At 42.5% G+C, this 15,653-nt stretch overlaps 1 protein-coding gene across 1 annotated transcript; it reads left to right on the plus strand.

Moving 5' to 3' along the window:
- Positions 1–375: 375 nt before the first annotated feature.
- On the plus strand, positions 376–15,227 carry Prdm14 (PR/SET domain 14). The gene is made up of 7 exons (XM_046460564.2): positions 376–1,179; positions 1,967–2,020; positions 2,112–2,269; positions 4,233–4,500; positions 9,207–9,409; positions 11,767–11,868; positions 14,429–15,227. Exons 1-7 carry the CDS (start codon positions 477–479, stop codon positions 14,654–14,656), a joined length of 1,716 nt encoding a protein of 571 aa, XP_046316520.1. The 5' UTR covers positions 376–476; the 3' UTR covers positions 14,657–15,227.
- Positions 15,228–15,653: the final 426 nt, after the last annotated feature.

Below are 15,653 nucleotides of genomic sequence, written 5' to 3' on the forward strand. Positions count from 1 at the left end.
GGGACCCGAGCGTGCCTGGAGTGACCGCCTGTCCTGAAGCCCTAGCACGGTTTTGCGCGAGGCTCCCGGTACCCGCTCCGCTGGTGGAAAGGTCCGGTGGTTCAGACTGGTCCTCTTAAGAGTTTTGTTGAACAGGGAAGGAGGGAACAGAAATTTAAACCAGTTTGCCGGAACCGGGTTGGGGGGTCGAATGCAGAGAGGGGTGTTGGAATCCAACAGTGCTTGGTCCAGGTGCGTTTGGAGAGGAAACGCGAAGACGATAGTATCCAAGAACCTGGAGTCGGGCGGGATCCCGGCCAATTTTCGTTTGGTGATTTTTGTATTTGTTTTTATTTGATAGGTCTGGCGGGATCGAATTGGGAAGTTTATCCAGTTACCTGCGATCTGGGGTAGACTTGGGTGGAAGAAACCAGGCGGGCAGGAGCACCGCCAGGGACGCGTTTGCTTTCCCGCGGACTCGCACAGCGTTGCCCGCAATGGCTCTGTGGGCACCAGGTGAAGCCGAGCTCCAAGACAAGGTGTGCTACCCACTCGAGAGGTTCCAGAGCACCCCCCAACAACTGGCTGCCTACTACCCGCCTTTTTCTGCCTATGGGCACTACAGGAGTGCCTTGTCCAGCACCGAGGAGGATTTCCAGCCGCTAGGGCGTCTGGAGGCAGCGGTGTCTGCGTCCCAGGGGTTGACTCCTTTCCCCTTCCCGATGGCACCTCCCTTGTTGACCTCGGATCTGGCTCTACAGAGGGAGCCACTCTGTGATCTGACTTGGTACAGCAAGATGTCACTGTGGTACCCAATTCCTCACCTCCCCAGGGAGGTGCCACACTTTCCGAGTAGCCATGAGTACTCCAGTGCCAGCAACGAAGATTTGGTCCCCGTTGGTGGCCGCAGCGACAGTGGCCAGGGTTGTGGACCTGATACTTCAATTCCGCCGCTTCCTAAGGAGGCCTCCTTGTCATCGGAGGGGCAAAAGACCTCCCAGTTAGCATCTCGGTCCCCCAGCAAGAGATTTGAGGATGGTCCCAAACAGCTAGACCCAGAAGGGAAATCACCTCCTCCTTGTTTCCACTTCACGAAGGAGGACCTGCACTTCGTTCTTTATGGGGTTACTCCCAGCCTGGAACAGCCAGCCCGCTTCCACTATGCGATTTCCGGCTTACTCGTCCCCGCAGACAGTTCTGGTAAAGGGAGTTCACACCATCAGGAGTTGGACTGTATGGGAACAGGGTGGGAGCCAATAGGTTGAGAGTCAGCGGAGTGGGGGGTGTTAGGCTCTACTTAACTGCATAATCCCTAAGATTGGTTTTAGTAAAAGCTGAGGACCAGGAAAGAAATGGTTCATGCAGAAGCCTTGGGGGCGTGCAAGTTTCTATACTGCAGCCTCAAGTTCTGCATACTTGGTGCCAGTCTAGCGATCTACCTTGACCTTAATTAAGAATTATCTCCGGGCTGGGGTTGCGGCTCAGTGGTAGAGCACTTACCTAGCTAGTGTGAGGCTGGGTTCGATTCTCAGCACTGCGTATAAATAAATGAGTGAAATAAAGGTTCATCAGCATCAAAAAGAAAAAGAAAAAAGAAAGAAAGAAAGAAAAGAAAAGAAAAAGAATTTAAAAAAAAAGAGAGAGAGAGAGAATTGTCTCCAAGGCTGGGGATATAGCTCAGTTGGTAGAGTGCTTGCCTTGCATGCACAAGGTCCTGGGTTCAATTCCCAGCACCACAAAAAAAGAATTATCTCTGAGTCTCAAGTTCGCAAAATGGAATTAATTACTTCCATGGAGGATTGCTTTGGGTCTCAGATGAGAGATTATGTATGAAAAGCTCATGGTAAAGAAGCAGGAAAAAATAATAAAGAATAGATAAACATCAAACTCAGTGATGATTTCCTCTAAAGAGTAAGGAGGGAAATTATAAAAGCATTTTCAATATATTTTTAATTGAAAAAAATTTTTAACCCTCCCTTTTTCCTAGGGTCTGATCATATTCCTCAAGTTCTGGATAAAGACTCCCTTCAGCTTCCAGAAGGTGGGAAGCAGTCCTTGCTTGGATTTCTTTCTCTCAACTAATATGGATCACTTTCCTTATTCATTTTTTTCCTGCCTTGGGTTTCTCCTAGGTCTCTGCATCATGCAGATGATGTTTGGTGAAATTCCACATTTTGGTGTGTTCTGCAGTAGCTTTATTGCCAAAGGAATCAGGTTTGGGCCCTTTGAAGGTAAAGTGGTCAATGCCAGTGAACTCAAGACCCACAGAGACAATTCTCTGATGTGGGAGGTAAATATCTTCTGGTGTGTCTGCTTTAAGTGGGGAGAGAGACTTGGAGGGAGAAACCTTGTCCTTTGCCTCTGCAATAGTCATAGGGAGAAGGGACAGCAGCTGCTCACTTCATCAGAGGTATCTGTGCATGAATTGTTTGATGTCCCAGATCATTTTAATCTGTGAAGATTAGCCATTGAATATACATGTAAATTTTTATTTAAAGAATTAATATGTTTTGTTATATTTGTAGAAAGACTAAATGCTTTAAATATTGTAGGGTGCTTAAATTATGCTGAAGGCAATAAAAGTGGATTTTAGACTTTGATATTGTTTACCTATAAAATTAGCAGAGGGTTTATGAATTGATACTCTTCAAGCTAGTGACAGTATATGGGGCGTGCTGGTGACACTGCACTTTGTTAATATGCAGGAGAAAACCATTTATAAGAACTACTAAGTATCTTAAAATGTTCAAAACACTTTCATGGGGCTGGGGGTGGGGCTCGGGCTCAGTGGTAGAGTAGTGCTTGCCTTGCACATGTGAGGCACTGGGTTCCATCCTCAGCACCACATAAAATAAGTAAATTAGTAAAACAAAGGTATTGTGTCCATGTTCCACAAAAAAAAAAAAAAAAGTGAACTTGCTGTGCTAGCAGTGGAAAAAGAATTCAATTACGGCTCCATCCATATTGTTGAAAACTAGATAGAAATCAATCTGTTTTTAAGTGGTGGGGTTAAATGTTTACCTTCCCTCTTCACGAAATTAACATAGGCTTACAAAATTTGGGAATCAACAAAGCCATAGGACTGGGTGTGGTGGCATATGCATAGGATCCCAGTGACTCTGGGAGGCTGAGGCAGGACAATCAAAAGTTCAAGACCAGCCTTGACAACTGATTTTGAGACTGTATCTCAAAAAATAAAAAGGGCCGGGGATCTGGGGTGGTGGCTCAGTGGTAGAGTACTTGCTTAGCATGTGTGAGGCACTTAGTTTGATTCCCAGCACCACATGTAAGTAAATAAAATAAAGGTCCATTGACAGCTAAAAAATATTTTTAAAAATGAATAAATAAAAAGGGCTGGGCATGTAGCTCAGTGGTAAAGTGCCTTGGGTTCAATCGTCAGTATCCAAAACAAAAACAAAAGTGATAGGATTAGGAGTTAGATTAGTCAGTAGTAGAGTACTTGCCTAGCACAGACAAAAGTGTTGGGGATTCAGTTGGGTTGGATCCCCAATACTGGGGGGAAAAAAGAAAGAAGAATGAAAGTATGGATCTTTTAAAAGTATGTCCCCTATGGAGATGTCCTTAAGCTAATAAATTTACTTAGGCTTACACAGATTTATATAAATTTCTTTTAATGATACAGAAATCTGAAGTAGCTAGGCATGGTGGTTCACACCTGTAATCCCAGTTAATTGGGAGGCCAAGGTAGGAGAATCACAGGTTTGAGGCCAACCTGGGCAACTGAGTGAGAATTTATCTCAAAATAAAAAGGGATGTGAATGTAGCTCAGTAGTAGAGTGCTTGCTATCACGTGTAAGGTCCTGGATATTGTCCCTAGAACCACAAAAACAAGACCCAACCCTGATATACAGAAGTATATTTGGTAGACTCCAGTGTAAGATTTGGATTATTGTTAATACCATTGAGATAGGTTCTTGTTATGATACTCAGGCTGGCCTTGAACTCCAGTGATCCTTCTGCCTTAGCCTCCCAGTTAGCTGGGACTACAGGCTCATATTGCTATGCCCAGCCTTTGATGTTTTTTTGTTTGCCTAGAAAACTATATACATGTAATAAACACAATTCTTTGCAGCACTGGAGATTGAACGTAGGGCCTCATACACACGAGGAAGTGTTCTACCACTGAGCTATGCCCCTAGGCCTGATTATTAATTTTTACTACATTTATTTTATAGATTATGCAGAAAAAGAAAAAAAGTACAAATACAAACTTCATGTCTTATTTCATTTAGGTCTTTGAAGGTGGTAATTTGAGCCACTTTATAGATGGAAAAGGTACAGGGAATTGGATGACCTATGTCAACTGTGCCCGATTTCCGAAGGAGCAGAACCTGGTTGTCATACAGTGTCAAGGGCAGATATTTTATGAGAGCTGCAAGGAGATCTACCAGAACCAAGAGCTCCTTGTGTGGTATGGAGACTGCTATGAGAAATTTCTGGATATTCCTGTGAGCCTTCAGGTCACTGAGCAGGGCATGTCGCTATCTAATCCTTCTGAAGGTGAGCACCCATCTGGACCTTCTGGTGGAAGAACTGGGCTCTTTTCCTAAACCTTCTTTGCAGAGCTTCTCCATCCCAGGTGTGATGCATAAGGCTAAATTGCAGATGTCTCTAAGGGGGTCATCACCCAGCTGGAAGAAATTGTTTCTTCTTTCCCAAGCTACTTCCATTCCCAGGACATCTTTTTTTTTCCCCACCCCTTCTCCCCTTCCTGAGAATAAAAAAAAAGTGAAGTAAATGGATGCCACTTTTGCCTTAGGTGAGTTGGGTTTAATCTCTGCCCTGATAACAATCCTGATAAAGAAAAAGTGCTTAGAGCAGTGTTTTTTAAATGGTGGGATGCAGTACCTTAGTGGGGTAGGAAATCAATTTAGTGATCAAGGCCAGCATTAAAGGAAAAAGAATAGGAACAAATTAGAAGAGAATATTGATGGGAATCACTTAAGAAATAAGCGTTGCTTTGTGAAGTTTTTGTTTCAAAGGGATACATCCATGTTGTTGTCAAGTATGAAATGTATTTACCGTGTGTCGCAGGCAAGTTGGAGAAACATTGAGCTAGGCTTTAGTTCTCAAACTTGAACCACCTGGGGATCTTGTAAATTTGTCAGTTCTCATTCAGGGTTGGAGCCCACTGCACATACGTGTTTGTGTGTGTGCGTGTGTTTTGTAGTGCTGGGGATTGGGAACCCAGGGCCTGGCACATGGCTGGTAAGCACTCCTACCCTGTATCCCTAGCCCAAAACTCTGTATTTCTATGGGGATGCTGCTGCTGCTGCTGATGGTCCTTGAATCACATTAGAGTAGCAAGAAGTTGGGGACCACCAACACTGGGAGTGAGCCTCTGAAATCCATTTCCCACCCCCATCCTAGGCTGGGGATAAGAACCCAGATTCTCACATGAACCAAGTGCTCTATTATTGGCCTACATCCTAGGCCTGGAATTTGCATTTTTAATTGATTTTGTGTTTTTCCTTACACATACAAATGTTTGGGAACTACTAATCTACTATGTGGCACAAGACTAATTAGATTATTATGTGTAATAATATAATATCATAATATAATAATATAATATCATTATGGTATAATAAATGTACTAAATCACAGACTAAAGAACATGTGATTTGCTGGATGCCTTGGCACTGGCCTGTAATCCCAGATACTCAGGAGGCTGAGGCAGAAGGATTGAAAGTTAGCAAGACCCTGTGTCAAAACAAAAAATGTAAATTTTTAAAATAGGTTGGGGATGTAATGTAGCTCAGAGGTTGAACGCTTGCCTGCCATGTGTGAGGCCCTGGGTTCAATCCCTAGTGCCATGGGGGGAAAAGAAGAAAAGAGAAGAATGCTAATTAACTTACAAAATATAATCATCATCCTTTTGAGAAATTATTTTTTTTAAACTGAACTATTAGCTGGGTATGGTGGTACATACCTGTAAACACAGCAGCTTTGGGGGCTAAGGCTGGCAAGTTCAAAGCCAGCCTCCACAACTTACAGAGAACCTAAGCAACTTAGCAAAATCCTGTCTCAAAATAAAAAGGGCTGGGGATGTAGCTCAGTGATATTGTGCCCTTGGGTTCAATCCCTGGTACCACCCCCCCAAAAAAAAAAAACCAATAAATTGTCGAAAAGGAAAAAAAAGCTTTGTCCTTGAGGATTTTTACTACAGCATCATCCATATTAATGAGAAATGAAGACAGCCTAATTGCTGAACAGTAGAATTGTCATTAGGTAAACCATAATATATTGTTACCATAGCAGTATGCAGTTGTCTGAGGTCACAATTATAACAAGCAACAGGGTAAAGACTTATGGTGGAGGGAAAAAATAACATACAGTGGGTGACCCATGTTCCAGTTCTGAACCAAACTATGTTTACAGCATTATTAGATGACCTGTAATATAAACATTGTTTGGAAGGGAACTTTTATACAACTTAATTTGTTGGGAAGACTTGTAGATGAATTCATTATAGATGTTTTCCATTAATATGATTTTGAACCCAGGTCCTCTCCCATGCCAGGCAAGTGATCTACCTGTGAGCTACCACCCCAGCCCAATATTAATTTATTTTGACATAAGAAAGAAAAAGATTACAGGTGCACACCTGTAATCCCAATGACTCAACTGGGGAGGCTAAGGCAGGAGGATCCCAAGTTTGAGGCCAGCCTTGCAATTTAGTGGAACCCTGTCTGAAAATAAAAGAAAATGGGCTGGGATGTAGCTCAGTGGTAAAGTGCCCCCTGAGTTCAATCCCTAGCACAAAAAACCCCCAAAGATTCCTCTGTGGTACTCTGTCAAAAGAAGTGTGTGTGTGTGTGTGTGTGTGTGTGTGTGTCTGTCTGTCTGTCTCAAAGGCTTTTTGGTGAGGACTTGTCTTGAGTGAGAATAAGATCTTGAGTGGGGAGGGAAGGGTCAGGACCCTATGTGGGTAAGTTATTTGAGTGTGTGTGTGTGTTGGTGGAGGTGTGGGACATGAAAAAAATCTTTTTTGTTATGGTAAGAACACTTACCATGAAATCTACCATCTTGAAGACAACTCTTAATCATTACTAAACAATATAAACTGTTTGGGCAGAAAGTATCAATATCAGTGTTGGGAAACCCCTTGGCTTAAATGGAATGGTTGATTGCATTAGGAGGAAGAAAAAGGAAAGAAACACAATAAAATCAGGTTAAGGTACAGTTCCAAAGAACTGATCAGGAAATGGAGTTAACTGAGGCTCAGTAAGGATCACTGTTTTATTTCTTCCTAACTAGTTATTCTTATGAGAAATCAGTATTAGACCCTTTTTTTTTTTTTTTTTTTTAATTTTGGTGTTCTTTGTAAAATGTTTTGATTTGTAGAATCACTGACCAGACCTAGTTTGAAGAACCTCTCTTTTACTCCAGGAAAGGCAGGTATTTCTGAGCAATGAAAATTCTAGCCCAGAGCTGAGCTATCCCCTTCAGCAGGGGGATTCTGAGAATATTAAGCTCCTCCATGAAAGTGACAGGCAGGATGATGGTTCTTCCTGGGTTGGCTGTTGCCTTCCTGGTTATTTACTTAATGAATGATTTGTTTCCTTAGTCACCTGTTGTTGACGATGCCTGGGACGTAGTTGCCCCTGGTGGACAGCTTCCCTGCTGTCCTGATGTTAAATGATTTCTATCTGCAGATTCTTGCATAGTCTCACTGTAGGCTCTTCTCCCTCCTTGGGAGCAGACAATGAGGTCTCCATGGTGCATTTCATAGTCAAAGCCACTTTATCCTCTGGATTCCAGAGTGTCCTCAGCAGGGGTATTTTTGTAAGTGGCCCCTGTTCTGTCCCCTGCCCCCAACACATAGAACCCCAGGACCTCAGACTTCCTTTACTCTCTCTTCTCCCTAACCTGCCTCTCCTCCACTAACAAAAACAGATTTACCTTTCTCAGATTTGCCTGCCACATGGTAACTTGGTATCACATGGTTAGAATTCAATCAGACATCACAGTCACTCTGTATTAAGTAGTTTTCACCCTACTCTGTGTGAATATTCTAGATCTGGAGTCTCCCTGGAAAGTTCAGGCAAATGAGTTATAAACTAAAGAGGGAACAGCCTGGGAAAGCCAGTGGTGGGTAATGGCTGTTCAGAATGCCTTACGCACTACACATTCCTCCATATATTACCTGTGACAAGGCCAGGCAAGAAGGAGTACAGAGCTGAACCACTCTTAAATTAGGCTGGAGGGAGGATTTCTTCAATTAAAATGTTTCAGGGAAGCAAAGAGCAAGAGATCTGCAGATGAAGACATTTAAGAAACATTCAACCATGCTGTTGTATAGACTATGTAGACTTTGAATCCTAAGTTAGTCGAACTGTAAATAACATATGTGTATTTCTTTTTTTTTTTAGAGAGAAAGAGAATTTTTTTTAATATTTATTTTTTAGTTATCGGCGGACACAACATCTTTGTTTGTATGTGGTGCTGAGGATCGAACCCGGGCCGCACGCATGCCGGGCGAGTGCGCTACCGCTTGAGCCACATCCCCAGCCCTTTTTATTTTGAGACAAAGTCTCGCTAAGTTAGTTAGGGCCTCTCTAAATTGCTGAGGCTAGCCTTAAACTTGTGATCCTACTACCTCAACCTCCTGAGTCACTAGAATTACAGGCATACACCACCACAACTATGATTGTACTTTTTAAAAAGTCTTTACCTTCTAAAAATAACAGTTTGAGTTATTTATGAACCAAATGATGTATTAGAACTCTAATCATTATGAAGAGAAATGACACAAACAAAACTAAAATTGGCTATAAGTTGGTCATTGTCAAATTGGTTGAGAGTTTATTATACTTTTTTTTTTTGGTACCAGGGATTGAACTCAGGGATTCTCGATCACTGAGCCACATCCTCAGCCCTTTTTATTTTTATTTAGAGACAAGTTCTCACTAAGTTGCTCAGGGCCTTGATAAGTTGCTGAGGCTGGATTTGAACTGATGATCCTCCTACCTCAGCCTCCTGAGCCAGTGGGATTATAGGTAGGCACCACTATGCCTGGTAAGAGAGTTTATTACACTATTATTTTTGAATTTGTTTAAACTTTGTGGGGAGACTCCAGATCTTGAATATTCACACATAGAGTAAGGATGAAAACATCTGTTTACAGTTTTAAAATCCTTTGGAGGAGTAGGAAGGGCAAGGTAGCCAACAAACCCACTGGCACTTATCCTTGTGTTTGACAGAATCTGAAGAAGGTTACAGATGTGAAAGATGTGGGAAAGTGTTTACCTACAAATACTACAGAGATAAGCACCTCAAGTATACCCCCTGTGTGGACAAGGGTGATAGGAAATTTCCCTGTTCCTTCTGCAATCGATCTTTTGAGAAGCGGGACCGGCTGCGAATCCACATCCTTCACGTTCATGAGAAGCACCGGCCTCACAAGGTGAGTGGGGTGGGGTGGGGTGAATAAGCTGCAGGCCCTGTCACTGCACTCTGCTTTCACACTCCCCACACTCCTGGACACCAGTGGAGGGCCTCCTGGGGGCTGCTTGGAAGGGCACTGCCTGGCAGGGAGCTCTCTGAAGGAGGTAGACAGATATACACCTTAGGTTGGGTGCCAGATTGCTTCCCAGAGAAGGTATCCATTTATGGTCCAGCCACCTGGGCTTATGCAGTAAGCAGCAACTGCTCCTGCCAATAAAACTATCCTTTTTTGATAGATGGGAAAGGGCTTTAGTTTGCATCTTCATTATTAATAAAGTTTAAATTTTAAAAATATATTATTTCTTTCTTTTTTTTTTTTTTATAAAGGGGAGAAGACCTCCCCCTTCTATGAATTCTACCTTTCAGGTTTCCTTTTCCTTGGGGTGAGTGGAGTCTTTTCTGCTCTTTATTTTATTTTTTTTAGAGAGATAATTTTTTAATATTTATTTTTTAGTTTTCAGCGGACACAACATCTTTGTTTGTATGTGGTGCTGAGAATCGAACCCGGGCTGCACACATGCCAGGCGAGTGTGCTATCGCTTGAGCCACATCCCCAGCCCCAAAATATATTTGCCTGTGATTTATCAGGTTTTTTTTTTTTTTTGGGGGGGGGGGTTGATAATTGGGATTGTACCCAGGAGTGCTTTACCACTGAGCTATATCTCTAGCCCTTACACAGCCCCACTAAGTTAACCAGATGGCCTTGAATTTGGGATCTTCCTGTTATCCCTGGGATTTTGGGTTGCACCATAGTCCCCACCAAATAATTGCTTATAAGAATACCTGGTGAGGGGCTGGGATTGTGGCTCAGCGGTAGAGCGCTCGCCTAGCACATGTGAGGCCCTGGGTTCGATCCTCAGCACCACGTAAAAATAAACAAAATAAAGATATTTTTAAAAAAATCGTTTAAAAAAAAAAAGAATACATGGTGAAATTAGCCAAGCTGGGGCTGAGGAGTAGCTCAGGGGAATGCTTAACCATTAAGCCATATCCCCATCCCTTTTTAATATTTTATTTAGAAACAGGGTCTCAGGGAATTGCTTAGGGCCTCACTAAGTTGCTGAGGCTAGTTTTGAACTTGCAATCCTCCTGCCTCGGCCCCCTGAACAGCTAGGATTACAGGTGTGCGCTGCCATTCCCCGTTTACATGTTGAAATTTTTTTCTATGGCTAAGGATATTTTATTTTCATATTAAATTAAAATATTGGCTAGATATAGAATTTTGTTTTTATTCATTGATCTGTTAAATTGATACATAAAAGTTGTCCATTTGTATGAGAGAATTATGTGATGTGTGTGTGTGTGTGTTGACATTGTGTAATGTTAAAATCAGAGTAAGCATATCTACTCAAACATTTGTTGTTTTTGTCTTTCCATTTTTCATATTTCTTTGTGGTGCTGGGGATGGAACCCAGGACCTTGTACAGTACATCCCCAACCCCCTGGCAACCTTTTTGGTGGCTGTGCCTTTAGTAATTTCTTTCACAGTGTGTAACTGAAGTGAGTATGCACTTTGGACCCCCCAAAACTAGCCTTTTTTGTAGGTATTACAGCCTCAGATCACCTGTCTCCCTGCATTGCCATTACAGTTTATATAGTCACCGCCACCCCTACCAGATTTTTAGCCTGTTACTTCTAGCAGAGTGTTAGGCACATAATAAGTACTGCATAAATACTTGAATTAATCACACAGTGCTTGCGGGTTCACTCATGGCCCTGTGAGGAAGGCAGATAGATATTTTGCCCATGAGGAAGAACAGAAAACAAAGATTCAAAGTTTACTGACTTGGTCACACAGCTACTTCTTTTTTTGGTACTGGGGATTTAACCAAGGGGCAATTTACCACAGAGCTGCATCCCCAGCCCTTTTTCTTTATTTTTTAGTTTGGGACAGTCTCACTGAAGTTGCTTAATGTCTCACTAAATTGCTGAGGCTGGCCTGATACTTGCAGTCCTCCTGTCTCAGCCTCCTGAATTGCTTAGGATTATAGGCATGCATCATCATACCTGACTCATGCGAAGCTTCTGACACCAAAAGGTGCTGGATGAAATACCTAAAGTCATAGCATTAGTGTTAATAGAACTGGGCAGAATCTAGACCAAAGCCCGCGCTGCCTGACTCTTCAGCTTACCCCAGATGTCTTTCTACCTCTTCAGTGAACCCTTAGCTTAGGGAGTACAATCGATCCACTGCTTATAGACACACACACACACACAATAAACATAAGAGTTCTTTCAGCCACCAGTGGACAAAATGTCAGGATAGACTTGTTAGAGGAAGACAGGGCTTCAACTCTGTTTTTCTTTCTCACCTAGTGTTCTACATGTGGGAAATGTTTCTCTCAGTCCTCCAGCTTGAACAAGCACATGCGAGTTCACTCTGGAGACAGACCCTACCAGTGTGTGTATTGTACAAAGGTAAGCGGAACCTCCTTCAGAGTGGTATATCTAGCATCCTGCATGGTAATCCATGGGTAAGAATGGGAGTGTAAAGCCTAGTTTATAATGTGTTTTTGGTAAATATTAGTCCAATTAACCAGCCCAATCCCCATTTGCATCCCACAAATATGTTCCAGATGGTCTAAAGAGGCTAAAGATGGTCAGACATGACCTCCTATTACCAAGCTGGCATTTGGAACATGTGTAATAAACTATACCCTAAATTATAATTATAGAGATCTGATGATCACAGAGACAGAATTTAAGAGCATGACTGGGTGCAGTGGCACACGCCTGTGATCCCAGCGGCTCGGGAGGCCAGGGCAGGAGGATCACAAGTTCAAAGCCAGCCTCAGCAAAAGCGAGGTGCCAAACAACTCAGTGAGACCCTGTCTCTAAATAAAATACAAAATAGGGCTGGGGGGCTGGGGATGTGGCTCAAGTGGTAGCGCGCTCATCTGGCATGCGTGCGGCCCGGGTTCGATCCTCAGCACCACGTACAAACAAAGATGTTGTGTCAGCCAATAACTAAAAAAATAAATATTAAAAAAAAAAAAAAAAAAAACAATAGGGCTGGGGATGTGGCCCAGTGGTCAGTGCCCCTGAGTTCAATCCCCATACCCACCCACCCCCCAAAAAAAGAATTTAAGAGCATGGACTTGGCCAAGGTTCAAAGAGCATAGCATGATGGACTTGGACTTGGTTGTAACCTCGTGTAACCTTGTGAAAATTCATTAACTTCTCCATGGTTTAGTTTCCTCATTGGTAAAATGGGAGAAAATAGTCTTCACAGAGTTTTTAGGTTAAATGTGTAAAACTCACTTAATTGTGCTTGACATATGGTAGCCACTATTGAAATGTTTTCTACTATTATTTCTACTTAAATGTATGAAGACTTAATTGGGAATGCTGCTGATGTAGCTTTCTAGAGAGACATGGTGGGCGACTTCTAATCTATGTTACACAGAATATAGAGTTATAAAAACAGGGAGGGGGAGAAAAAGAAGACAAAAATGGAGAGGGATTAGAAGTGAGAGATTGCTGGAATAGAGATAATTTGTTCATGCTTTAGGAAAAATATAACAAAATAACCTCCTTCTGTTTTGATAATAAGCATCTATACTGTCCAATGTGTACCCATCGCCGTATGTGGCTATTTGAATTCATAAAAACGAAATAAATTGAAAATTCTGTTCTTAGGTTGCACTTGGCACATTTTAAACTCAGTGGCCATACATGGCTAGCAACAGCCACGTTGGATAGCACAGGTACTGAAAGAGCATGGCCGCCATTGCAAAGTCCTGTTGGAGAGCACTGGTAGACTATGCTTCTATCAGTGTCATGAAACAGACGGGTGCATCACACTTGTGCTGAATACTGCTCAGCAATAAAAGAGGAAGGAACTGTTTGAGCACAGCAACCTCAGTAAACCTCAGCAAATCCTAGAAGGTTACCGATGATACGATTCCATGGATAGAACATTCTTGAAATGACAAAGTTATAGAAGTAGAGAGTAGATGAGTGGTTGTCATGGTTTAAAAAGAAAGTGGGAATGGAAGGGAATTTGGTGTGCTCACAAAAGAACACTATGGTGGGGGGAGGGTATCCTGGGGAAGAAAATGTTTTGACTCTGTCAATGTCAACATCCTGATTGTGATGTTATAATATAGTTTTGGTGTAAGACATAACCATTGAGGGAAACTGGGTAAAGGGTCTATGTTTTTATTTACTATTGACTATAAATCTATAGTTATCTCAAAGTTTAAATTAAAAAAGGAAAACTAATAAGGCACTGACTTATGCAAAGACATTAGCCTATACTAACCTGTCCTTTGGTAATGCAGTTTGTCTTGAAGGATGTCTTATTTAAATGCTGGCTCCTGGGTCTTGTGTCATGTTTTTTTGGGTGTCACGCTCTCTAGGGTAGAATTGATAATGTTTTATTGGGTTTTGGGAGGTTTTTTTGGTAATTTTGCTTTTGAGTTTTGGGGGGGATTTTTTTTTTTTAAATCTTTTTGTGGTGCTTGGGTTTGAACCCAGGCCTTTGTGCATACTAGGAATCACTCAACTACTGACCTACACCCCAGCCTGCAATCTGCATTTTTAACTGGAGTTCCCAGTGATCATAGCCAGGGCTACTCAAAACTAGCCAGAATGACAAAGCAGTCTAGTTCTTTTTGATAAGGCTTCTGCTGCCACCTTGAATCTAAGATATTTGTTCATTGGAGAGGTAATGGAATGACATCCATATTAGCAACAAGGAACTGGGTACTATCGGGCCTATCTGTAATCCCAGCTTCTTGGGAGGCTGAGTGAGGCATGAGGATCACAAGTTCGGGATCAGCCTGGACAATTTTGCAGATCTTGTCTCAAAATGAAATTTAAGAAGGGCTGGGGGTTGTAGCTCAGCGGGGGAGCACTGGTTTACAAGGGGTGGGGGTTGGGGGGTTCCTGGGGGTAGATTTATTTATGCCTTTCTTAACAAGTTGACCAGCCCACAGAAATTGGCTTTTTTCCTTCTGCTTTCTGTTCTCTGCAGAAGTTCACTGCCTCCAGCATACTCCGCACACACATTAGGCAGCATTCTGGGGAGAAGCCCTTCAAGTGCAAGTACTGTGGGAAATCCTTCGCTTCCCATGCTGCCCATGACAGTCATGTCCGGCGCTCTCACAAGGAAGATGACGGTGGCTCCTGCCTCATTTGTGGGAGAACCTTCCCAGATTCAGATGCTCTTTATTGCCACATGCAGTTTCATGGAAACCTCTAGCCATCCAAGTGAAGCAGTGTGAGAATGGAGCAGTGTGAAAACCAAGGACTTGGATGCCCTCCTTCTGGTTTTGTTATAGGTGTGTCATAGGAACAACTGGTCATCCTATTGAACTGGCCTATCTGCTGAACTTACCAGAATATTGACTGTGGCTTTTGCCGAAAGGTCTTTCACAATTGTTCATGAGACTAGAATGCTGATCAGCTTACCTACAAATAGTGAGAGCTGCAGGGTGACAGTGCCTGAGGGCCTGAAGATCCAACAGAAGCCCCCAGAGCATCCATCCAAGTCCCTGAAGCTCGGGGATGACAGACCAAGTCCTAGGTTTCATAATCAAAGAAAAGAAGATCTTCTCTCTGCTATTTGCTGTGGGTCCTTGATTGTACTGTCTGTGGCTGTCAACTGTTGAATTTCTTCACAGAACAAATTTTCCTAATATTCACCCAAGCCAGAACTTTTTCAGATGTGAATTAGTCTTTGATATTTATTTGGATTCATTTTAAATCTTTTGTTCCTACCCCTCCCCCACCACACGATAAATGTATGTTTAGCACCAAACAGAATTAGAGGGCACAGCCATTACCAGTTGCAGAAGAAAAATCATAGCCAAATGAAGAAAGCCTAAAATAATAAACATTTATGTTGCTCTGGCTTTAATTCTGATTTCATTCCTGATAAAGAAAGTGGACTACTTTTTCCCATGTCTTTCTGTCTTTCCAGGATCAGGGTAACACAGAGTGCAAAAATAAATAAATAAAAGAGGCCTGCTGAAAAAAAGATAAAGGTACAAGGTATCCCAAGGCTGATGTTGGGGGTGGGACTCAGCTTTTCTAATGTGCAGAGAGATGGTCTCACCTCGTGTGGGTAGTAATAGACTTGTTTGTTGAGCATCAACCCTACATGATGGTACCACTCACTGAGTGTGTCACTGTATAGCAATTGAAGCTGAGATGAAGGAAGTAGTGGGAGATCACTCCCACTTTGGAGTAGGATTGAC

This window comes from Marmota monax, unplaced genomic scaffold (assembly GCF_021218885.2).
Source record: "Marmota monax isolate L192 unplaced genomic scaffold, Marmota_monax_Labrador192_F-V1.1 WCK01_AAM20220418_F8-fsc00063, whole genome shotgun sequence".
NCBI classification, from domain to species: Eukaryota; Metazoa; Chordata; class Mammalia; order Rodentia; family Sciuridae; genus Marmota; species Marmota monax.

Excerpts from the sequence above, each read along its gene's own strand:
- Prdm14 (XM_046460564.2), top strand. The coding sequence starts at position 477 with ATGGCTCTGTGGGCACCAGGTGAAGCCGAGCTCCAAGACAAGGTGTGC. Across the intron at positions 1,180-1,966 it reads CGTCCCCGCAGACAGTTCTG|GGTCTGATCATATTCCTCAA; the intron begins GTAAAGGGAGTT and ends CCTTTTTCCTAG. Across the intron at positions 2,270-4,232 it reads ACAATTCTCTGATGTGGGAG|GTCTTTGAAGGTGGTAATTT; the intron begins GTAAATATCTTC and ends TATTTCATTTAG.